The sequence below is a fragment of the Dromiciops gliroides genome, chromosome 2 (assembly GCF_019393635.1).
Source record: "Dromiciops gliroides isolate mDroGli1 chromosome 2, mDroGli1.pri, whole genome shotgun sequence".
Classification (NCBI taxonomy): domain Eukaryota; kingdom Metazoa; phylum Chordata; class Mammalia; order Microbiotheria; family Microbiotheriidae; genus Dromiciops; species Dromiciops gliroides.
In genome coordinates, this window is record NC_057862.1 from 341,109,454 (window position 1) to 341,135,349 (window position 25,896).

The 25,896-nt window shown below is 43.7% G+C and overlaps 1 protein-coding gene across 3 annotated transcripts in view; it reads right to left on the bottom strand.

The window, feature by feature from the left end:
* Positions 1-25,896, bottom strand: part of LOC122744570 (rho GTPase-activating protein 7-like) — a 119,749-nt gene that overhangs the window by 12,047 nt on the left and 81,806 nt on the right. For 2 of the 3 annotated variants that reach the window (XM_043990102.1, XM_043990104.1), the window contains exons 2-9: positions 23,212-23,282; positions 21,333-21,415; positions 20,323-20,386; positions 18,673-19,985; positions 16,165-16,335; positions 15,261-15,420; positions 13,797-13,995; positions 1,122-1,347 (exon numbers count right to left, since the gene is read on the bottom strand). In XM_043990102.1, coding sequence (XP_043846037.1) covers positions 1,122-1,347; positions 13,797-13,995; positions 15,261-15,420; positions 16,165-16,335; positions 18,673-19,985; positions 20,323-20,386; positions 21,333-21,415; positions 23,212-23,282 — 2,287 coding nt within the window. Of the gene's footprint in view, positions 1-1,121; positions 1,348-13,796; positions 13,996-15,260; positions 15,421-16,164; positions 16,336-18,672; positions 19,986-20,322; positions 20,387-21,332; positions 21,416-23,211; positions 23,283-24,590; positions 24,684-25,896 lie in introns of all 3 variants that reach the window. The other variant, XM_043990103.1, reaches the window with a different exon arrangement.

Genomic DNA, 25,896 nt, shown 5'->3' on the forward strand with positions numbered 1-25,896 from the left:
TTACCAGTCCCAATCCTCTAGCTATAGAGAACCATCAAATCTTAACATTAGGAGGAACTGAGAGGTCTGGTTTAGTCCTGAACAATTAATATATACTACAAAATTCCTGATAGATACAGCTTTCTGTCCCAAATTTTCTAGGGGAGAGAAATCAACTTACCTTCCAAGGCAGTCCATTCCAACTTGGGGAAACTTAATTGCTAGGAAGTAATTCCTTACATTGAGTTTATACATGTTTTTCTACAATTTCTACCTATTGCTTCTAGTCCTGCTGTGAAGAGTTAAGCAGGGGCCTTCAAATACTTAGACAGCTGTCATGTTACCCATAATCCTTTGTATTCATCTTCTGAAGGACAAACTCCCCTAGTTTCTTTAAATCTTTATCATCTGACATGGCCTCCAGACCCTTCACTTCTGGTTATACCCCTCTGGATATACTCCAGCCAATCAACATCTTTATTAAAATGTCCTGTCTGAAACTAAAGACAGTAATCATGATGTCATCAGACCAGAGCAGTATAGATGTACTACTATATCCCTTCTTCTAGACACTTCTTAGCCTAAGAACACATTTAGGCTTATCACATTAAGCTGTTAACTCATTTGAAGCTTATAATAAACTAAAAATTAGCCAGATCTTTCTCACAGGAATTATTATCTAGCTATGATTCTCCTTTCCTGTGCTTTATACAATTGATTACTAATTATATGAACCCAAGTGTGGGGCTTTACATTGATCCCTACTAAATCTCATCTTCTTTGTTTATTTTTCTAGCCTGTTGAAATTCTTTTGGATCCTTCCTGAAAGAACTCCATTTTTGCCCCTTCCCATGCTATTCCCAGCCCCATGCATTTCCCATAAGGTCTGTTAAGACTGAGAGAACATCACTGTGCTCCTGATAAAGAGATATTCCAAGCTTCCCCAATGAATACCAAACTCCCATCAGTCCAGTAAAAGTGAGACAGACTTTGGTAAACTGAATTTAGGCCCACTACTTGATTTCTTTTGGGGTCCACTGTCTGATTTGGAACCCCTTTGGTTCATTCACAGATTACTTAGTCAACAATTTGTGCCAATAGGAAGAAGTGGAGTATAGGAATTTGCCAGTTGACAGGAATACCTTGAAGACATGGGGTTGTCTGGCCGAAAGGAAGTGACAGAAGTGAGATGGAAGAGGGATGGGGCAAGGCAGACAGCGATGTTGGTGGGAGTCATCTGATTCTCCTCCACGAAGCTCACGACATCTCTGAGGAAGAAGAGAAGGATAATCAAGGCTTCTCGGTTTTCATCTGGAAGGAGGAGGATGGCAGCTTGGATAGCATTAAACTGTTCTTCCTTAGGCAGATCTGGAAGGGAAAGAGAGAACAGACTTTGTTGAGGGAACCAGAGGCGCCGTGGAAAAATCAATGGTCAGAAGGTGCTCCTGCCTGGGGTAAAATATGATTTACACAATTTGATTTCTTCTTTAACATCAGAGGCCATTGCCTCTGACCCTCAAGGCTGCTACTTATTTGTCCCAGGGGTACACAGAACCGACCACACTCAGCCTGGCAAAAGACCTTATACCTTTTACCATTAGGACTTTTTTGGGATTTCTTACTGAGCCGCCCAATCTACATGGTGACCATGGCATAATGAAGACAGGCAGAACGTGAGTCCTAGCCCTTGAGTCTTCTTATCCTTTAGGGTAAGTCAGTCATTGAGCATTTATTAAATGCTTACTATGCTCCAGGCATGAGGCTGAAGACTGGGGATATGAAGAAAGGCAAAAAACATGGTGTTGGCCCTCAAGGTGCTCACATTCTAATGGGGAAACAACACACAAATTCCTATGTATGTACAAACTCTACACAGAGCAGATGGAAGGGAGATACAGGGGAGAGACTGGGAAAGGCCTCTTAAAGAAGGTGGGATTTGAGTGAAGTCTTGAGGGAATACAGGAAGCCCAAATGAAGAGAGAGAATCTACCAGGCATGTGGGACAGCCAGAGAAAAAGCACAAATTTGGGAGATGGAGTCATCTGTGAAGTACAGTGAATAGGACAGTGTCACTTGATCACAAGAGTATGTAAAATGGAATAAAGTTTGCAAAGAGTGAAAAGGTGAAAGGGGGCTAGATTATAAAAGGCCTTAAATACCAGAGAACTTTATCTTTGATAATGGAGGTAATAGGGAGCCACTAGAGTTAATTGAAAGGGATTGGGCAGAGTATGTGACATGATCAGGCTTGAATTTTATTGACTATCACTTTGGCTACTGAGTAGAGTATGAAATAGAGTGGGAAGAGACTTGAGGTAGAGAGAGCACCCAGAAAGCTAATACAATAGTCCACACGTATGAGGGTCTGCACTGGGGTGGGAATTATTTAACTAGAGAGAAGGGGCCATAAACAAGAAATGTTGTGAAATTAGAAACAAGATCTAACAACATATTGGATGTGAGAGGTTAAGGATGCCTCATGTTGGTGAGACTAAGAGGATGGTTGTGCACTCAACAGTAATAAAGAAATTTGGAAGAGGGGAAGATTTGGGGGGGAAAGGAGTTCTGTTTTGGACATGCTAAGTTTGAGATACCTATGGGACATCCTGTTCAAAATGTCCAATAGGCACTTAGTGATGTGAGACTGGAGCCTAGGAGAGAGGTTAGGGCTAGATAAATAGGATCTCAGAATCATCTAAATAAAGATCACAATGGAACCTATAGGAGCTGGCCATCCATGATTAGTAGGAGTCACCTGGAGGAAGATCCAACAAAGGAGACTGAGAAGAAGTAGTTAGCCAGGTTAAGAGGAGAACCAGGAGAGAACAGTGTCAGTGTGGAGGACATGGTTTTTAATAGTGTCAAAGGGTACAGTTCACTAAGGATGAGGATTGAGAAAGGGCCATTACATTTGGCAATTAGGAGATTATTATAACTTGGGGGAGGGCAGTTTCAATTGAGTGATGAGGTCAGAAGCCAGACTTCATGGAGGTTAGAAGAGAGTGAGAGGAGAAGTGGAGGTACAAATATGAATTTTTTTTTCCAAGGAATTTAGCAATGCAAGGGAGGAGAAGAGATACTGGGTTATATCTAGCAGTATGGCTGAACCAAGTGAGGGGGTTTTTAAAGATTGGGGAGATGAGGGCATGTTTGTACAGTACGAGGGGAGCAATGAGAAGTTTGAGAGGAGATGTAAGGTTTAAAAAAAGCTGCAGTCTTGAGCAATGAGATAGTGAGTCAATTAGGGTGGTATAAAAGGATTGTTTTGCCAAGGTAAGGCGGCACTGTGGTTTGTGGAAGTTTGCCCTTCCCTAAAAGAGAGAAGGGGAAGAAAGGAGAAGAGAACTGAGAAAACAAGGGGCAAAGGTTGATTGAGAAGGAAGGAAGAATTGTGGAGGTTTTCCCCAAAATGCTAAAACCATGGATTTGATTATTATCTTAAAATATAGTCAGCTAAATCACACCAATTAGAGTCACATACAGCATTTGGTATGGCTATCCCTGTGTGGTTCCTGAGGTGGATTTGATTAGGTCATGGGATTTGAAAACAACTAAAGAATTAGGAGATTAGTGTTTTAGGGAACATCAGTATGAAAGTTGAAACCCCCTAGAACAAGGGCAGGAGTTGGGAAGGAGAGGAAGACAGCACTTAACTCCTCGAGAAGGAAGGGAGAGTAACCTTGTGGGCCAGTAAAGAACCACCATGATCTCCATTGGGGCATAAGCTTTGCTAGCAGGCACTTCAGAGGAGGAGAGGTTGCTGAAGGACAGTGGCAAAAGGAAAGTTTAAAGAAGCACTAGGGAGCAAGGGGTATTCTGATTTTCCTGGGTGGACATCCTCATTCTCTCTAATCTTCAGTTTCTTTCCAATCTGCTAGTTCTTTCAATGCTACTCACAAATACGACTATGTCTCCCCTGTCGTTAAAAACAAACCCTTTGAGCCCACTCTCCCCATTTTCTTGGTAATCCTTGAGAAAGCCATCTGTTCTAGCCGCCTGTCTTTCTTCTTCTCTCTCCAGCTTCTGATTGCATCATTCATCTACTGAAATTGCTCTCACCTACATTACTAATGATCTCTTAATTGTCAAACATAATGGCCTTTTTTCAATTACCCTTCATGACTCCTCTGCAGCCTTTGACATGGTTAATGATCCTCTTCTCTTAGATACTCTTCCCTCCCTAGGTTTTCATGAGACTCTCCAGGTTTTCCTCCTATTTGAGTGACTGCTGCTTCTCAGTCTCATTAATTATTTCTTAATTCAGGTCATGCCCACTCAGCGTGGATATCCCCTACGATTCTGCCCTGGGCCTTCTTTTCTTCTCCCTCTAGACTATGTCACTTAGGGATCTCATCACTTCCCATTGGGTTTGATTATCTTTATGCAAATGATTCTCTGATCTATCTACCCAGTCCAGATCTCTCTTTGGGGCTCCAGTTTCACATCAAAAACTGTCTATTGGACACCTCAAACTCGGCATGTCCAAAACAGAACTGTTGTCTTTTCCCCAAACCCTCCCTTTCCCCAACTTTCCTATTACTGTCAAGGGCACAACACTCCTCCCAGTCACCCACTTTTTTGATTTAAGCGTCATTCTCAACTTCTCACTCAAACTCATCCTATACTCCAATCTGTTGTCAAATTTTGTTTTTACCTTCACAGCATTTTTTTAAATCATAAAAGTATTTTATCATTTTCTAGTTACATGTAGAGATAATTTTCAACATTTGTTTTTATAAGATTTCTAGTTCCAAATTTTTCTCCCTCCCTCCCCACTCCCCAAGACAGCAAGCAATCTGATATAGGTTATACATATACAATCAGATTAAACATATTTCTGCATTAGTCATGCTCTTCACAGCATTTTTTATCTATGTCCCCTGACCTTATCACTTCTCATCTGGACTATTGCAATCACGTGCTGGTTGGTCTCCCTATCTGTAGACCATCCTGCACTCAGCTGCCAGTGATTTTCAAGAAAGCTTAAGAGAGTCCATGCACAGAGAAGTTAACTGACTTGTTGAAAATCTTATAGGTGATAAGTAGCAGAAGCAGGCTTTGTATTCATGTCTTCTTACTCCATAGCCAGCATTTTTTCCAAACAAACAAAACCCAGAAGTATTTCAGTATTTTGTTATGTGCAGCTCTCTCCCTAATGATTGTAATTTGTATTAATTAGGGAGGAAAACCCCATAGTAAAAGAACATTCCATAATAAAAGTAAAAAATATATAGTTAAAAAGAAGAAATCCATATTACTTTTCCTTCTTCTCTTCCCCTCTCCCCCAATTCCAGTGGCTCCCTATTACCTCTATGATCAAACATAAAAGTCCTCAATTTTATATTTAAAGCCCTTTACCACCTAGCCCCTTCCTACTTTTCTAGTCTTCCTACACTTTTCTCCCCTCCACATATTCTAAGATCTAGTGAGACTGGCTCCCTTGCTGTTTTTCTTGCAAATCCATGCCTTTGCACTGACTGCTCCCTACCACTAATTTGTCTCCCTGGCTTCCTTCAAAACTCAACTCAAATCCCACCATCTGCAGACCTTTCCCTCCCTCTGTCTCAACCCCAGTGCTAGCACCATCTCTCTGACATTACCTGAAATATATGTTATATACATGGTTATTTACATCTTGTATTAGTCATTACAATTTGACTTCCTTGAGGGCAGGCACCATGTTTTTGCCTTTGTCTCTATTCCTAGTCTTTAGCATACTTCCTAGCACATAGTAAATGCTTAATAAAGGTTGACTTTTTTTCCTTTTTTGTTCTTTATTATAATTAAAGGTCCTCTGGGAAGGGGAGAGGAAGCCACATGTAGGGAAATGTAGGTGATGTATTACAAATCAAAAAAGACTGTTTTAAAAAATCAGAATCTCTGAAAAAGAATGATAATTCTCACCATATGGTTCCTCTGACCCTTACTGCTATTATAAACTCCATTCTTCACCTCATACCTTGGCACCATACAAGTGTATGTTACTATGTCTGAGAGAAAAGAACAGAGCAACTTCCCATTCTTTCCACTTGGGAATTATTCACAACCAGGCTCTAATCCCACTTATTTCAGTCCTATCTTCTCCCATTGTTAGTGTATGCTTTGAGTGGGTAAACTGTTTTTCAGCCAAGCTTTAATCAGGCATAATTGGAATTGGTAAAATTGTTGCATAAATATATGAATCTCCCCTCCTTAAGCCAAACACAGAATGATTTTTGGATTATGGGATATTCCCCTCTATTAGAGTGGATAATCAAGACCTAACTTCCCTCTATATTTTTAGTAATTCAAACCCTCAGTGTTGAAGATACTAATGAGGGGGCAGGTTGGTATAGTAGAAGTACCAGTGGCTCTCGAGTCAAAGGAACTGTGTTCAAATTCTGCTTCTGGTACTACCTCTGTTACCTTGGGCAAATCAAGCCCTCAGGACCTTACATTCCATGTCTATAAAAAATCTATTGGGGGCAGCTAGGTGGCGCAGTGGATAGAGCATCGGCCCTGGATTCAGGAGTACCTGAGTTCAAATCCCGCCTCAGACACTTAACACTTACTAGCTGTGTGACCCTGGGCAAGTCACTTAACCCCAATTGCCTCACCAAAAAAAAAAAAATCTATTGGGGGCAGCTAGGTGGCTCAGTGGATAGAGCACCAGCCCTGGATTCAGGAGGTCCTGAGTTCAAATCCAGCCTCAGACACTTGACACTTACTAGCTGTGTGACCCTAGGCAAGTCACTTAACCCCAATTGCATCACCAACCCCCCCCCAAACTCTATTGGAGGCTAGTTCAGAAGTGGACACAGACAAGCAAGGAAATGTTAGTACTAGCACATTCAGTTTAATGATTATTAAAAGGAATAAGCTATATGTAGTGGATTATGGCTTCATCTATAACTCCCATATTTCTTGCCTTCTTTGTGTATGAAAATTGATTGTTTTCTAGTTCTTAATAATTTTTTTAAAAAAATGAGTGAATTCAGATAGATGGCCCCTACTGTCCTACAATAAAAGAAAACCCTAAATATGGAGGTAGAGAGAATCAAGGTATAGGAAGCCTTCTTTCTCCATCTCAGGCTTCATCACTATAGCACTAACCTGACCCAACAAGGAATCCTAAAGACTCTGCCTATGAAAATACTGAGGCGGGGGCCTACAGGCACAGAATGTTGCACAACCTATAAAACAGAATTGCTGTCAGATGGTTTGGCTTAATTCTTTTTCTTTGTCTTTTTTTTTTTTTTTTGTGGGGCAATGGGGGTTAAGTGACTTGCCCAGGGTCACACAGCTAGTAAGTGTCAAGTGTCTGAGGCTGGATTTGAACTCAGGTACTACTGAATCCAGGGCCAGTGCTTTATCCACTGCGCCACCTAGCCGCCCCCTTTTCTTTGTCTTTTAACAAACATTTTCCAGTGTATTTTATTCATACAAATCAGACCATTTTCTGTGGCAGAATTTTTATGTGAATATTTAAGTAATATCAGTTGATTTGCTGTACTTAAATAGGGGGAGTTGGGGTACTCCTTGTTCCTCATTGCCACTTCCAAGCTCTCTCTCTACTGCCATCATTTAGTAACCCCTTCCCCTCTGGGGTTCACTCAATCCATATCTCCCACCCAATCAAAATTATGGTGGCTGTTGTCTCCTGTTTCCAGGACATTCTCCTCAACTCTTGCCCTCGTTCTAGGAGGTAGCTTCAACATACATACTGATACTACCTTAAACACCCCAATCTCACAGTTCCTCAAATTACTCATTTTCCATGATTTACTCCACCCCACCTCATCTGCACACAAACATGGTCACACCTTTGATCTTGGCATCGCCCACAAATGCACTACTTTCATATTCATGAACCCTGAAATGCCCTTATCTGATCATAGTCTGTTGTTGATCCACCTCTCCCTAAGCCTTGCAACCCCCCAAACCCTATTCTTCATCCTCACTGCAAAACTCTCATCCTTAGACTCCTCAGTTCTTTCCCAGGCTATCACCCCTACACTGGCTACATGCTCTTCTCCCTCTGGAGCTTGATCCCTAGATGAACCAGTTCAACTTTAAACTGTCCTCTCCTCTCCTATATTTTATCACCCATCTTGCCTTGCCAGGCTTCAGTCTTGGATAACTCCCACCATTAGCTGCCTTTGCTCCCACTCCCATGCTATAGAATGAAGCTGCAGAAAATCATGACGCTGTGCTGACTGGGTCCATTACATATTTGTCATATTGTCTCCAGTAGGCCCTCACTCTGGCAAGACTATCCTCGTATGCCTCCCTAATCGATTCACTCTCCCACTACGCACCATGGCAGCTTCTCCAAACCTTTTTATTCTTCTTCAGACTTTCCATTGCTCCCCCACCACACCCTCTCAGCTGAGAACATCGCCTCATTGAAAATATCGATGCCATTTTGCTGGGAGCACCCTCTTTCACCCCTACTCAAACATCTTCTGTTACTATCTTCCCCTTCACCTAACATGAAGAGACGAATCCCTCTGCATGTACAAGGGATCCACCCCATCCCATATTCTCCAAAAGACTGAATCCTCTGTCACCCCAACTCTCACTTACCTTCAATCTCTTCCTCTCTACTGGCCTCTTAACTGTCTATTGACATGTCTGCTTCTCCCCTATCCTCAAAAAAGCCTCACCTGATCCATCCATCACCATCAGCTATCGTCCCACATCTCGCCACCTTTTGCGGCTAAACCTCTTAAGAAGTCCCTTTATAATCAATGCCTCCACTTCCTTTCCTCTCCCTCTTCTTAACCTCACAGTCTGGCTTCTGACTTCACCATTCAACTGAAACTGCTTCCTCCAAAGTTGCTAATACTCTTAGTTGCCAGATCTAATGGCCTTTTCTCAATCTCCATCCACTGATCACCCTCTTCTTGATAGTCTTTTTTCTCTAGGTTTGTATGATACTGCCCTATCCTGGTTCTCCTACATGTCTGACCTCTCCTCAGTCCCATAGAGTTCTGTTCTGGGCTCTCTTCTACTCTCCAGCTATACTGTTTAGCTTGGCGATCTCATTAGCCCCACGGATTCACTTATCATCTCTATGTTGATCGAGTTATCCAGCTCTAACCTCTCAGCTAACTGACAGACTCACATCTCCAACTGCCTGTTGAACATCTCAAGTTCAACAATGCCTTAAGCTGAGTTTATCTTTCTTCCTAAGTTCTCTTCCTTTCCTAAGTTCCCTATTTCTGCTGAGAGGACCCCCATCCTTCAGGTCACTCAGGTTCACAATTGTTATCTTCCGTTCCACACTCCTCACCCCTATATCCAATCTGTTGCTAATTCCTATTGATTTACCTTAGAAATATCTCTTCTCTCCTCTGATACTGACCACTCTGGTGCGGGCCCTCATCACCTCACACCTGAACTGTTGCAAGAGCTGCTGGTTGGCCTCCCTGCCTCAAGTCTTTCCCCAGTATGGTTCGTCACTCACTTGTCATCCATATCATCCATAGTCCACAGTGTGACTATTCAGTTAACTCCAGTGCTTCCCTGCCACCTCAAGTAAATATAAAATGCTGTTTGGCATTTAAAGCCTTTCATAGTGTACCCCCTCCTACCTTTCCAGCTTTCTTATACCTTACTTCCCACCATGTATTGCATTGTATGAGAAAAAATTTATTATGTTGAGATCGAAAGTAAAATTATGACCTTTTTAGGGTCATTTACTGTTTCAATAACATTTTCCTATCCAGAATGTATTTTTTTTGTAGGGGGCTGAAGATTGTTTATTGCAGGATATAAGGTACTGCCCCCTTGTATGTGAACAGTTTGGTAGCTGAGAGGTACAAAAAACATACATCTACATAAGGAAAACTGATCAAACCAGCATGAGAAGAAACAGTTTCTCAGATAAAATGTTGAATGATGCAAACGATTCTGAGGACCAAGTAGAGAACTGCCCCTGAGGCTGAGGAAAAAGCTGTACATTAATGCACAGTTGATGGAGCTGTAAATTGACCTAGCTTTTCTAGAGAGCAATTTGGAACCATGCCGCAAAAGTTACCAATTGGTAAATGCACTTTGATCCAGCAGTACCACTATTGGGCCTATCAGGCCCAAGAGATCAAAGGTATAGGAAAAGGATTTATACATACAAAACTAAGGAAATACCCAGGAATTGTAAACATCTAAATAAATGATGGTACATGAATATAATGAAGTGCTATTATACTGTAAGAAATAAAGACAACTATTATTACAAATATTATCTCATTTGATCCTCACAGAAACCCTGGGAAGTAAGTGCTATTATGATCCTCCTTTTACAGTTGAAGAAACTGTGGCAGACAGAGGTTAATTGACTTGCTCAGGATCACTCAGTAAGTATATGGGGTCTGATTTGAACTCAAGTCTTTTTGACTCTAGGCTCTACATTCTTATCTATTGTATCACCTCACTGCCTCATGATGAAAGGGATTGCTTCAGAGAAAGCTGGAAATAGTTGTATGAATTGACACAAAGTAAAATGAGCAAAACCAGGAAAATTTATACCACCACCACAACAGCAGCATGAAGAAAAACAAATTCCAGAGGACCAAGGATGGAGCATGTTATTACCTACTTCCTGACAGAGAGGTGATGGGTTCAGGGCGTACCCTTTTTTTTTTTTTTTTTTTTGGGACATGAGCAATGTGGGAATTTGCTTTGCCTGACTGCATACTTGTTACGAGGATTTTCTTTGCCTGCCTCTCCGTTGAATGTACTGAGAAAACATGTTTGAAGGCAAAGGAATAACTGGTACAATGATGGCTTCAGGTCATTGTGGTCTCACAGATCATTTGCATATGACTATTTCTAGAGTTTTGAAGGTTATAACTAAAAAAAATTACAAATCAAATAATAGGGGCCATGCTAAGATTATATAAGGGCTGCTGGGTTCATACCTGACAGAAAGGTGGATTTCTTGAGTTTTACCTCATAAGGTAAAGATGAGTCACTGACCACCAGGAGGCTCTGATTTGAGGCATTGGACGATATAAGAAGCCAGAGAAGAAGCTATAGGAAGAGACAGAAAAAGCAGGAGATTAAGCTGAGTGCAGGAAGAGTCACCAAGAAGCAAGGGACAAAAGACAGAGGGCTTCCAGATTCAGAATACTTTGATGGGAGCTTGATCATTGGAAGAGAGGCTTGGATTTGATGATAAACTGAAAAAAGGGTGGGTCGCCTTAGAGATCTTGAGCTGCAGTGCTGATTGGAGGAGAGCCAAGTCCTGCTGCTCTACCCAGAGCTGTTATTTCTCTCTGGCATGATCTAAAGCACGAGAGAGGGGAAGCCTCTCGAGGATACCTGATTGCCCTGTATTGTCCTAATTTGAGAGGAGGAAAGAGGGAGAAAGATAGCTTTTGGATTTACTTTGCCGTGAGAGACTTGTCTTTGCTGAGAGCCAACTGGACAGAGCAGAATCCTCTCTTTATACACTTAAGGAGCTTTGCACTTGTTTGGCTTAAGGCAACTGCTTGGCATGAAAGAGCACAACATTTTTCAGTGCACCATGAAAAGTGGCCATGAGCTAAAGGAACTTGTTAACAGAAGAAAGGTGAATACCAGAAGGGGAGTAGCTAGCAGAGAGGCAGCTTCCTGGAGAGAAGATTGTTCCTGAAGGGATCAAATACCTAAAGGCCTCCAGTTCATAGTTATGAACTGCCCTGGGTACTTGAGTTTCCCCACTCAAATGCCTCCCTATTAGGTTTCTATCAAGTGTGTACCCACTCATTTCTTTCTTTTTTTTGCAGGCAATGAGGGTTAAGTGACTTTCCCAGGATCACAGAGCTAGTAAATGTCAAGTGTCTGAGGTCAAATTTGAACTCAGGGGGCAGCTAGATGGCGCAGTGGATAGAGCACCGGCCCTGGAGTCAGGAGTACCTGAGTTCAAATCCGGCCTCAGACACTTAACACTTACTAGCTGTGTGACCCTGGGCAAGTCACTTAACCCCCAATTGCCTCACTAAAAAACAAAAACAAAAACAAATTTGAACTCAGGTCCTCCTGAATCCAGGGCCGGTGCTTTATCCACTGAGCCACCTAGATGCCCCCCCCCCCCCCGCTCATTTTCATAGATACTGTGGCATTGCTGGGAGAATGTGACCAAGATTTATGAGTGGACTGTCATGTCTTGATTATTTCTACTTTGACCTTTTATTGAGAAACTAAGATAATTCACTATTCTTGCAGTTGCCGTGTGATGAATAAATATTATCATTCTTGAGGCAGCTACGTGGTACAGTGGCTGGAGCCTTAGATGTGGAGGTAGGAAGACCTATGGCTTCAGATGCCATCTGTGTCATCCTGAGCAAGTTGCTTGACTTTTGCCTCAGTTTCCTTAATTGTAACAGAGGTATGATAATAATAATAATAGCAAAAATATAATAAATTAATAAATGCCCCCTTTTAGTTTTTATGAGTTAAGACTTAATGGCAGGGCGGCTAGGTGGCACAGTGGATAAAGCACCGACCCTGGATTCAGGAGTACCTGAGTTCAAATCTGGCCTCAGACACTTGACACTTACTAGCTGTGTGACCCTGGGCAAGTCACTTAACCCCATTGCCCCGTAAAAAAAAAAAAAAAAGACTTAATGGCATCATAGTGATTGATTTTGCATGAATGGGCAGCATACCAGTGAAGACTCAGCAGCTACAGTGGTGAAGAAGAAGAGGAGGAGAAGTACATACTCCCCAAACTAGGATGTAGTGCCTAAAATCCTGAGAGTTTTGAGTGGTAGCCATGTTGGTTGCATAGCTGTAGCTGGCTCCTGACTCTAGAAACTCTCTTTCTCTCAATATGCCAGTATGAGGACAGGTTGGAGTGAGTGAACCAGTAGGGGAAGGAGAGAAGAGAGAATGGGGGAAGGAGGGGGAGAGGGAGGGAGAGAGAGAGAGAGAGAGGGAGGGAGGGAGGGAGGGAGGGAGAGAAATGTTGGACTCCACCTCCACCTGCTACTTTGACCATGTGCATGGGTCTATGGCCATGCCTGGACTTCAATCACAAGGAAACTTTCTTTGGGAGGGGAGGTTAATCAAGAAGAGATTCTGGCATAAAAAAGGCATCATTTTTTAAACTGAGTTAAATTTTTAACATTAAAAAAGAAGAAAAGGTAAGCTCTGTGTCCTCGTGTTCTTACCCAGTAAGGATTGCCATATGCACCTTATGTTGAAGACAGTAGATGTGGGGGTTAGGGGGGATGGCTGCCACGGAAGAGTGAATTTAGAAGCAAAGACAGCCCCCTCTCCTTCCTGTAGTTTTTTCTTTTCTTTTTCTTTTTCATTTTTTTTTTGCAGGGCAATGGGGATTAAGTGACTTGTCCAGGGTCACACAGCTAGTAAGTGTCAAGTGTCTGAGGCTGGATTTGAACCCAGGTCCTTCTGAATCCAGGGCCAATGCTTTATCCACTGTGCCACTTAACTGCCTCCTCCTTACTGTAGTCTTAACAGCCTATCCATAGACAGAATCTTTGCGGCTTCACTGAGAGATCAGATTCATAATGAAAACACTTGGGAGAAGGAAGGCCTTCCTGAAATTAACACTAAAGTACAAATGACTTACTTTTCCCTAAGAGCAGGTTTTGACAAAAGGAAAAGAGGAGTATGAGGGCATTAGCATTGTGCTTCAATAGAGGGGATAAGAACAAGGGATGCTTAGAGGTGGGGAATGGAACAGAAAAGCAAACTTTAGTCAATTTTACAATTTTGCCAGGAATCAGTTGTAGGCAATATTAAATAAGAGTGGGATAACAGAATGTTCTAGGTGTCACCGCCCCCCCCCCCCATCCAAAAGTACCATCTCCATCTCCCCAGGCACTTACACTGGTATATATGAAGGATCGATTCACAGATCTTGCTAGTGAAGATGGGCTCAGGGAGGTCACGGAAATACTGCTTCACCATGTCAGCTACATCAAAGGCAGAGTGGCCTTCATAATCCACATGGCCTGGATGGGCCTCATTCATTTCCCGAAGGGACATAATCCGAGACTTCACCCCTGATTTCCTGAACAAACCAACCTGGGGGAGACCAGCATAGTCATGGGACACCAGTTACACAGAAAACTAAGCGCTCCCATGAGGCTCTGTGATGTTTTGAGTCTTTCCCCCCTTCTTTCCTCTTTCCCCTCCTAACGTTACTTCCCTTTCCAACAAAAAGAACTAGAGAAATTACGTATTTGCAATGTGTGAAAAGGAGGTCAGGATGGGAGAAATATGTATGAGTAGAGGCAGGTTATGGATATGTCGGAGTTTTTTGTTTGTTTTTGGTGAGGCAAATTGGGGTTAAGTGACTTGCCCAGGGTCACTTAGCTAGTAAGTGTCAAGGGTCTGAGGCTGAATTTGAACTCAGGTCCTCCTGAATCCAGGGCCAGTGCTCTATCCACTGTGCCACGTAGCTGCCCCTTGGATATGTAAGTATTAAGAGCTGTAATTCCCCAGAAACCTTCTAGAGAAAAGTAACTTTTAGGGTCCTTAGTTTAACCTGCTCATTGTACAAATAAGGAAAATGAGGTGATTGTGTGTGAATATATTCATTAATATGTAGATTTTATGGGGATATATATTAAACATACATAACTTATGTATAGATAGGGTGTGCATTTCGGACTCGGTTTACATGCATACTGGTATATACTTACACACTCTCATGTACATATTACTGAAAGTCTGAATGGATTTCCTGGTTGGGTGTACTGTGTTTGGGATGAGTTCATATGTATCCAAATTAGATTGTATATATATTTCAGGGGAATGTTGTGGTATGTGGTACACAGTTATGGGAGTTGGGACCATCACAGATGTGTATGAGCTAATTGTAAAGTAAACCCAGATAGTTGGAGTGCTCTTTTCTGTGGAGATGGACATTGAGGGATAGAGAAAAGAGAGGACCAGCTCAAGCTGTAGCTCTCTTGAGCCCTAGCCATCCTTAATCCTTGGGCCCCATCACTATTATTCACCCTACAATATCCTCTGCTTATAGTGGATATGAACAAGGAATTTATTTATCTAATTTACACACTTATTTAATTTATAACCTTTATTATCTTTGTATGTTGTCTTTTTGTTATATAATGTGCATTTTTATTTCTTTGACTCAGTTTTCTAAAGTTGGGGACTACATCATTTCCCTTGGGCAGAGGGCAGTGACAATACTTTCAAGGGCTCTGTGAGGTGCACCACAAAGAATACTTATTTAGTAACTGTTTTGTAATTAATGAATTAAGATGTTAGTGATAATGGGGATGATGCCAGAGCATTAAGGGTAGAATCAAACACAGAGGTACCTGGTCCAGGAAGTGTGCCCTCAGATATTCCATAGCTTGAAAGATGCCTGGTGGGAGTGGGTGGCCTGTCCTTTGGACAACTAGTTGTAGTGGGACTCCAAACACATTCTTGCCTTTGAAGTCAGGGTATTTGTTCTTCCTGATGAACTTGGGAACTGGCCTGAAAGCGAAGCAAAAACCTCCAGTTACAATCCAAATGGACCCAAATTCTTGGCCTCGACCTGGCCCAAAGCACTACTTGGCTCAGAACACTAGCTAAGGATCCACTGTGCAGGGAGCAGAGTAAGTACCTTAACGTCAGATCAGCCACCAGAGAGAATTAAGGGAGGATGAGCCGAGTTATTGATGACACATCCTTGTAACCTACACCTCTTCTACCCCTAGTTTTGGGGCAGGGAGAAGGGGATCTTGATCTTCTCTGAGTCCCAAGTTAGGGTAAGAGAGGATTCTCAGAACAAATCAGACTGCCCTCCTATTAAGACCTGTTCATGAAGCAGTCATGGGGTGATTTTGAAGTTCAGGGGCCTAGATCAATAGTAATAATATTTTTATTATTTATAATGATAATTGTCATCATAGCTAACATTTATGTGGTGATTACTATGGGCCAGGCGCTGTACTAAGCACTTTACAGTTATCACATTTGATCTTCACAACAACCCCAGGAAGCAGGTGCTGTTATTATCCCCTTTTTACTGGTGAAGAAACTGAGACAGATATTAAGTGACTTGTCCAGAGTCACACAGCTAGTAAGCGTCTGAGGCCAGAGTTGAACTTGGGTCTGACTCAATACCAACACTCGATCCACTGTGCCACCAGCTGCCTGGGACTACACTGGACAGTCACCTCTCCCATCCCACTTTTCAAAGCCAGGCCAAGTAGCCCCTAGCTTCCAGCGCCTCACCAGTTCCAGCCCTGTTTGCTGGATAGAGGATTTTTTTCCATGATGGCAGAGAGATTTAACATAGCCACACTCTTTAAATAGTTGAGTTGTATAGCTGACTGTTCTTCAACCCGCAGGAAGGGCTTGGTCAGGTCAGCTGTTTCTTCTGTTGACCAGTTCCATTTGCTGGGCCTAGAAAGCCAAAAGAGATGTGAGATGAGCTCAGCCCATATTTTGCCCCCTCCCACAAGTCATACCTCAGTCCCTTCTCTATTTAGAGCTTCCAGGACTGTGAGGAGAGTGTCTCTCATCTACTCTCCCTTCCAGGCTAAGATCAGTAGCCCCTACAGGACTAATTGTCATTAGTTTGTTTATTTTTTACTTTACTTTCCCATCCCCTCTTCCTCCCCCTTCTTGTAGAACCCTAAACTCTATCCTAAAAGATAGAAAAACTGCAGTTTTTCTCCCATCTCCTGTTTTGTATCTTAGGGGCCACAGTTTTTAGAAGAGGAAAGGACATCAGAATTTTTCTAAAAGTTTCAATTTAAACAAGTGTAGGCATTTTTATTCTTTTCACATCATGATAAATGCCCCAATTAAATCATCAGCTATCACTCTACAACGTGTGAGCTGGTTGGCTTAGTAGATAGCTGTACCCTTAGGACACCCTCACCTTAATGTCATTTGGGCTCATCCAATTTGTAATCATAGCCAATGATAGTAATGCTATCTAAATAGTTAAATTTAAATGAGTGGCTGGGGATGATTGGAGATCATCTAGTTGAACTACCTCTATTTACAGATGAAGCAAACTGACACTCAGAAAAGTAAAGGAACTTGCCCCAGGCCACATGGCATAAGTGTCAGAGTAAGAACTGACCCTGGAGTCCTTGGGCTTTCCCACCCTGTACTGTCCACTCTCGAAATGTCTGTCACCTGCAGGAACAAGAACCTCATTTATGGCTAATGTATACATATGTACCTCAGCTCACACAAAAGAGAGATTAGGAAGCTAGAGCTAAAAATGGACTTAAGTCGCCTGTTCCAACCCTTTTAGTTTATGGATCTCTCCTGTGAGATTAAGTGGCTTGTCCAAGGTCACAGTTAGGACAGAGATGAAGAGATTCCAGGTGCTTTTCCCATTATGAATCCTAAAAAGCATCTAACCCATGTTTTCAATAAATTTGATTCTTCTTAAAACACATCATGGAAGCTTGCTATGAAGGAATCCTGGAGAAAATTAATCCTTTCACCCATGTCAAGGTGAATTTCCATGTTATCATATCTTTGAGCAAATCTATACATGAAAAATTTGTGATGCATGGTGTGGTACAGTGGAAAGAGTGCTGGACTTGGAATGTGGAGGACTTGTTTCAAATTCTGTTTCTAACTCTAAGTAGAGTGATGACAGGCAAGTCACTGAACTTCCCCAAGAGCTGGAGCTAGATTGTTGTAAGGATCAAATGAGACAGTGCTCTTCCAACCTAACAGTACTATAGGCATATTTTTATATACATATAGAAAGATATATTTTGTGGAGGGAGTAAGAGGATCTGGCTGGAGCTGTGATCTCATTGGCATAGGGTATTTCCAATGTGAATACTGCAGTTCACGAAGTTCTCTATACTTTATAAGTCTTAGAGAATTACCTGGGTCACTGAGAAATAGTCACACAATTAATTAGTGATTGAGTCTGTACTTGAACCCAAATATTCTGATTCTTGGCCCAATGCTGTTTCCACCACGAACTTCTGCTGTACCTTGAGGGGTTGGGATAAGGGGAATCAGACTCTCTGATCGGAAGCTATGTGGAGCAAGCTCACTAATTGGTAGTCCAGAAACATAGGTTCTAATTCTGCTTCTGTCACTAAAGCTATATGGAGCAGTGGATAGAGCAGTGGGAATGGAGTCAGGAGGACCTGAGTTTAAATATGACTTCAAAACACTTACTAGCTGTGTGACCTTGGGCAAGTCACTTCACCTCTGTCTACCTCAGTATCTTCACCTTTAAACCGGAGATCAAAATACTACTTACTTCCCAGGGTTGTTGTGAGGATCAAATGACAGAACATTTGTAAAGTGCTTAGGATGGTGCCTGGCACATAGTAGGTGCATAATAAATGCTTATTCCCTTCCCTTATTACCCATCTCAGTATAAGAATGTGTGTTTATAGTGGGCAGCTAGGTGGTGAAGTGGATAAAGCACTGGCCTTGGATTCAAGAGGACCTGAGTTCAAATCCAGCCTCAGATACTCAGATACTTGACACTTAACTAGCTGTGTGACCCTGGGCCAGTCACTTAACCCTCATTGCCCTAAAAAAAAAAAGAATGTGTGTTTATGACAGGTGTGGTTAGTGTTTGTGAGACTGCTGGTATGATCAGATTATCTGAGGAATACAAATAAAAGGACACAGTGACCATGAGCCTGAGTTCTGGTTAGCTTCTCAAAGTGATGACCTTAGGGAAAGCTTTGAGAGACAAAGGTGGCAGGATTAGGGAGCCCAAAGCCATGGAGAGCAGTATCTGACCTTGAGGAACATGATGATTTGGGAGAGTCCCAAGGACGGCCCCTTTTACAGTGATGCTCTGCCCCTCCACCAGGCCTGGTCCCAGATATTGTCTCCCCAGAAGGCTCATTGATCTCCAGGAGGATCTGGGCAGGAGAAGCGAGTAAATCTGGGGAGCTGGTAAAGTCAAAGTCCCCATCGTAGGGATCCTTCTTTGCCCACTGGCTCTCTAGCCTGTGCAGTTCATTCATATCTTCTATCAGATGGTCAAAATCTAAGATGACATCATTGTCAAGGGACCCGACACCCTCTGTCCTGCCAAGGACCAGCACTGGCACATTGTCGTAGACACTGAGCCGATTATCCGGCAGCCCAGGTAGACGGTAGGGCGGTTCCATCTCTGGGGAGCTAGTTCCAAATCGATTACGGTGGCAGCCGTGGAAACTGCCTGTCCGCCAATTGACTGATGGGTTGTCTAGAGTGGGTGGTGAGTTAAGGGTCAGATCCTTGGGGAAGGTGCCAGGTTTATGACCAATTGGCACCTGAAACAACTGGTTCTGAAGGTTCTGCTCATTCACATCACCCCATGGTGAGGTAGGGCTTAAGCTGGGGTCTCTGCTCCTCTGTCTGTGGCTCCGGACCCGAATCACAGGACTCGGAGTGCTTACGGTACTGCTGGTCTCTGACTGGCTCCCGCTGCTGCTGCCACAAATTGGGGGTGAGGATGGGCAAGCTCCCATCTCTCGGCCAATGCTCACGCAGTTGAGACTTCGGAGTTTGTCATCATCAAAGCCCTCAAGGAGGACAGGCCCACTAATAGGGGGCCGGGGCCTCAGAGCTCCACTGCGCTTTGATCCTGGGCTTCGGAGCCGCAGCTTCTCCATCTTTCTTAAGAAGCTCTTGCCTCGGTTTGGTTGGAGTGGCTTCCCTACAGGAGGTAGGTTTTCACCAGTGCTATTCAGTGTGCCTATGGGGCATGGGGAGTGGCTGGTGCTAGAAGCAGGTGAAGACACCTTGTTGGTGTACAAGAAGTGGGAGGAGTTATGGCTGTCCTCAGTGTTCTCCAACATCCTAGAAAAGGGGGCATCGCTGTCACCACTGCTGGAACTGCTCATGGAAGAGACATCGGGCTTCTCCTCTGGCTCTGGAGAGGTTGACTCCTCGGTGCCCCTGTTCTGGATCCTCAGGGCTCTCTCTAGGACAGGACTGTTGGATGAACCACTCCCTGCTGGGAAGACTTCCAGGCTGTCCAGGCGAGACCAGCGCCGGCTGCATCGCTCATATGCCCACCTGCTGCTGATAGCACATGGTTCGTCATCCTCTGACTCATCACTCTGTAGGGCAGAAAAATGTCAGGTCAGCACCAAAAACAAGCGCAGGGGTGACACCTTTCAGAAATCAAAGCAATGAGGCAGAGTGCTCTTAAGAAGGGGCCCAAGCCACTGCTCCCTCCCCCTTCCAAGGGCAAACAGGGCAGGCCTAGGCCCATTCCCACTGTTTCTGGGGCAAAAGCTGGAGCTTCCATCTGCCTCCTGAGTATGAAGTGCTTCGCCACTTATATACTAAGGAGACCCAGCAAAGACCAAATGTTTCCCTCCTTCCCTAGAAGTGCACCAAGGGCTTCCCACTCCTCCCGGGAAAACTGACCACACCCTGGCTGTGACCACTTACCCTCCTCCTCTGGCAGCTGAACTCCACCTTCATCTCTGCACATTTGTTCAGGGTGTTGAGTCGCCTTCGAGAAAAAGGAGATGTTCTAAAGCGTTTCCATTCAACTTTACCCACAGCAAACAAACCTTAAGACCTAAAGAGCCTCATGACACCGCCCCCCCCCAGTCTTCTTCATAGCTTTGGGACGTAAATAGGTGACTTTCCACATTCAGTTTGGGGTCAGAGGGTTAAACAGGTCACGGAACTCTAAAGCCAGATGCTTGTACACAGGTGTGCCTTGATTTAGAGAACGAGTATACTTCAGGACACATATATATAGTGTACTCATCAGTGAGATTGACAGACAAAAAGAAAAATATGGACGGAGAAAAAAAGCTAGAGACAGACAGGGAAGTGAATATTCATATCCTGCTACAAAATGAAGACCCTTTTAAAAATTAAATAACTACTCCCTTATATGTTGTGTAGATCAGAATTTTTTGAGGGCCAAGGGATCATCCCATTATTGATTTAAAATGTGAGTATAGTGTGAGAAGAAAAACTCCTGACTTGATTAGCAAGAGTCACTTAGGGGACAAGATGGTCTGAAGAAGATGCTCACTAACTCCAACCAATGTGGCCAGTTGGACGAATGAGTCAGAATGGGCAGTGCCATCTGCCTGGCCTTGGTCCCCCCTGTATTCTCCTGTAAAAAGGGCCGCATGTGGCCCTCAGTAAGGGAGCCAAGTAGAAGATGCAAAGAGGTTTAACTTTCTGACAATAAAAGTGTCCAAAGGCAAAATGGATGGCTACCTTAGGAGGCGCGGGGTCCATGCATATCACTGGAAGGCTTCAGGCAGAAACCAGGTGGACACTTACTTATTGGGGATATTGGGGAGGGGATTCCAGCACGCAAGGACAGGTTCTATTTAGATGATCTCAGAGATCTCCACCTGGAGCTGGTCTGTGACTAATCACAGATCGCATGCAGGTGGTGGGGAAGTGGGGGGGGGGGGCAGCTCCATACCCACCTGTAAAGAGACTCAAAGGCATTCTGGTCTAGGAACTCGTGGTCACGTTGCACAGTTTGGATGTCAATGGGAAACTGCATGTCTGCAAAAGGTGAAACTGGGTTAGCTCCACTGAGGTGATTTCCTTTACTCCCACCCAGTGTACTTGCCAGACTCCCGCAGTGAATACTCCTGGATCAGTGCTTGTGCCAGTGACCCACGGCCTCACACAACGCTCCTCAAAAGGGCACAGATGCAGTGGATAAAGCACTGGCCCTGAATACAGGAGATCCTGAGTTCAAATCTAGCCTCAGACACTTGACACTTACTAGCTGTGTGACCCTGGGCAAGTCACTTAACCCTCATTGCCCTGCAAAAAAAAAAAGGGGGGGGCACAGGACCCACTGATTGCCCAAGAATGTTTCTCCCTTATCATCTCTCGTCTTCTCAGCACCCCTCCTGTTTCCCTTCCAGGCTCAGCTCCCGTGCCACCTCCTCCAAGAAGCCTGCCCTGCCTCCCCCAGTAATTAGTCGTGTTCCCTCAATTGTCCTCATACTAGACTCAGCTGTATATGTGTTGTCTTGCTACAAGTAAGCTCCTTAAGGACAGGCACTGTTTCATCTTTGTCTTTGTATCCCCAGTACTTTGTACATAATTTGCAATTAATAAATATTTGTTGAACTAGCCATACAAAAAATGCTCTAAATCACTAATAATTAGAGAAATTCAAATATAAAAACAAACTCTGTGGTACCAACTCCAACCCATTAGATCAGCAAAGCTGACCAAAAAAGAGAAAGAAAAAAAGAAAAATACTGGAAGGGCAGGGAAAAAACCAATACATTAGTACACTATTGGTGGAATTGTGAATTAGTCTAGCCCTTCTGGAAAACATTTTAAAACATGCCCTCAAAGCTACACCCCTATCAAAGAGATCAAAGAAAGAGGAAATGACTTTTATGCACCAAAATATTTATAGTAACTCTTTTTTTTTTTTTTTGGTTGTGGCAAAGAATTGAAAACTGAGGGAATGCCTATCAACTGGGCTGGAAAAGTTATAGTATATGAATGTGATAGAATATTGTGCTAATAATAAATGTTAAAGGGGATGGCTTCAGAGAAACTTGGGAAGACTTGTATGAACTGAGGCAAAAGTGAAATGAGTAGAATCAGGAGAACAATTTATACAATATTATCAAGACAAACTTTGATACAACTTTGACAGACAGGTACTCTGGGTCAACACGATGACCAATGCCACCCGCTTTGAGATAGAGAGGTGTTGGACCCAGAGTGCAGATTGAGACATTTTGAGGGAGGGACATGCCCAGTGTGAGAATTTGTTTTGCTTGATTAAAAAAAAATTTGCTGGTCATAACATGGTTGTGATGAGTTTTGTTTTTCTTGCTTTTTTCAATGGGGGGTGGGGGTGGGGTGAGAGGGAGAGAATGCAGACTGAAAATAAAAAAAGAATTGAATTTTTAAACAATAAAAGTTTTGGGGCAGCTAGGTGGCACAGTGGATAGAGCACTGGCACTGAATCAGGAGGACTGAGTTCAAATCTAGCCTCCGACACTGACACTTACTAGCTATGTGACCCTGGGCAAGTCACTTAACCCCAATTGCCATACCAAAAAAAAAAAAAGTTTGTCAAATTAAATTAGGACTCTGTGTTGTATTTGAAAGTGCCTTGATTAGGTAGAAGGCCAGGGGAATGAGATTCTCATTACTGTTTTACCTCCCTGTTTCTACCCCTGATTTCTAGGCCCTCAGTTTCCTCCAGGGAAAAAATGGTGAAGGTAAAATGAGGAGAACAGTTTTAAGATCGCCCTCCCCCACAAGCTATACAAATGCAAAGGTATTAAATCATATAGGAAGAAATCACAGGCTGCCATACCGGTCAAATAACTGAGCATATTGGGGGAAGCCGGTGCCCCTCAGCCACTCACAGGCCTCCTTGGCTTCAATTTCTGGAGAGAGATAAAAGAAACAAGGCTGAAAAGCAAGTCGGGTTGTGAGCATCGAAAGCAGGGAACAGAACCTGGGAGTTCAAATTCCTCACTCTTGACTCTGGACACAAGGAAGCTCTAAGGTTCTCTTTAAGCTACAATCATTGCCAGCCTTGCCTTTGCTAAATACAGACAGAGAGGCTTCAGGGTCTGAGCCAGGCCAAGAATGGGACAGGCCAAAGACAACAGCTCCCATCAGCCAGGGGCAAGGGCTCTCACAAGGCCATCTGTGCAGAAAGGAGAACTTCTTTGCAGAAGGTAAAAAGCTAAAGCCAACAGTAACTTAAAACACCATCCGAAATAAAGCAAGGCAAAAGCCCAGAAAGAAATACAAAGAGACAGAGTGCTGGAATGTTAGCACCATACAGGTCACCCAGTGTGCCATCTAGTAGCCAAGGAAAGGGAGAGCCAAAGAAAGAAAATGACGAGAAACAGATTAAATAAAAGCAGGAAGATAGATAGGGAAGACAGAATAAATTCAGACACAAATGCAAGGAAGTACAGGCACGGGCTCTTATAAGCCAAAGAACCATTTTGTATAATCAGTTCCAGACTGATCTCTTCCTCCCATACCCAGCAGGTAGAGTTCTTTTCCTGGGGGCTCCTGGTCCCTCAGGCCACCTCAGACCTACAGATGGTGGGAATCAGCTGTCCATTTGGCAGTGCCCAGCTGTGGTAGAGGCAGCCCCAGCAGTCACCAGATGTCCGAGGAATGTAAACACATTCATTCAACACACACTGGCTAAGCAAGTGGAGGCTATGGGAAATGTGGATCCCAGAGGGTGTGCATACTCTGGATAAAGGACAGGGGAAGAGAAGCCTCTTCTTCCTCCTCTTTTGGTTCTCCTTCTCTTCCAACCTAGGAAATTTGAGTCATAATCTGACCACAGTGGCAGAGGAAAAGTTGATGGAGGTCGAATTTTAGAAAGGTCTCTTTTCCTTCCCCCAAAATCCTTTCCTAGAATGATCAGCACTTGCTGACCTGAGGGAGCATTACCTAAAAAGATTGGCCAGTGGCAGCTAGGTGGCGCAGTGGATAAAGCACTGGCCTTGGATTCAGGAGGACCTGAGTTCAAATCCAGCCTCAGACACTTGACACTTACTAGCTGTGTGACCTTGGGCAAGTCACTTTAGCCTTCATTGCCCCACAAAAAAAAAAAAAAAAAAAAGATTGGCCAAAGTGCCAGAAATTCCACCATTAGAACCATGCATTCATTTGATTCAAAGCATTATCTCCAGAAAGCCACTTTTAAAATACATATGTATTACCTGGGCTCTGGGTTGGGGGATTAGATCTCTCCATTAACACATCAACACCCATTAGCACACCATTGTGGATTCCTTTATCAGCTTAGCTGTCACCTTGAAAAGAAGAAAGCTGTCTGCCTTTTCCGGCCTCTGGTTCCTTGGGAGTCTCTGGCTCTTTCCAGAAACAGGAAGCAGGAGCTATCCAGCTAAGCCTTTGCAATGCTCTCCCTCCCTGCTTAAGATCCCAGCACGCCCCCACCAGTGGTCTTCCCCTCATCACCACCTCTCCCCTGCCGCTGAGAAGGACGTGACCTAGTCAAGCTCCCACTCTCATACTGTCTACCTTCATAAACACATAGACCTAGAGTGGAGGGGCTTTTCTATTTCCTCCCAGGCTTTCTCCCTTCCCCATCAGTGTCTACCTTTCAGGCAAGGTAGACCCAGATCTCTGGAGCCTTCCCCTCCCTCCATGAAGTCGGCTTTCCCTGGAGCTAACTCTACTCCTCTCGTTGGTTCAGTCCAGTTTCAGCACAGAGCAAAATCGGACTTGAAGAACCAGAACCGAGACTTGTTCTGGAGCCTCTCCCCAAAACCCTCATCCTCTTGTGCCTCCAGCTTCAATCCGTACCCTCTGCAATGACTACCTCTGTTTTTCCTCATGTCTCAGTCAGAGCTGTTCTATGACAAAAAGAAGAGAAGCCTGCCCATTTTTAGAAAGAAAAAAAAATAGTTGCTCCAAATCTCCAGTGGCAAATTAACTACCAGTGACAGTTGTTAGTTGCTAGGGCCTCTTTTCTTCTAGTTTCCGAGTGGGCAGCTAGGTGGCGAAGTGGATAGAATGCTGGCAGTGAAGTCTGGAGGACCTGAGATCTCACCTCAGATACTTATTAGCTGTGTGACCCTGGGCAAGTCACTTAACCCCAATTGCCTTAAACCTCTGGGGCCATCTCCAGTCATCCTGAGGTATCTCTTCCACTGGACCCCAGATGGCTCTGGAGGAGAGAGCGAGGTTGGCGACCTCGCCCAGCCCTGCCTCACTTAAATCCAATTCAGTGCAAGTCAGGACGTCACCCCAATGTCATGGTCCTCGTACAGAATGAAGGACAAACAACAACAGTTTCCCAGGCCAAAGGTAAGTCAAAAGACCTGACATTCTGTTCAGGTGAAATTCCTTGGTTCCTAAAACCTCCTAAATCCCTCCTAAAACCTCCAGGATAAGATATAAACTTCTCTTTAGCATCAGATGCTCTTAACAGCCTGGCCCCTCCCTCCCTTTTTAGGAGGCAGGGCACCGGCCTAGTTGCATTTGCTTGCATTCAATATATCT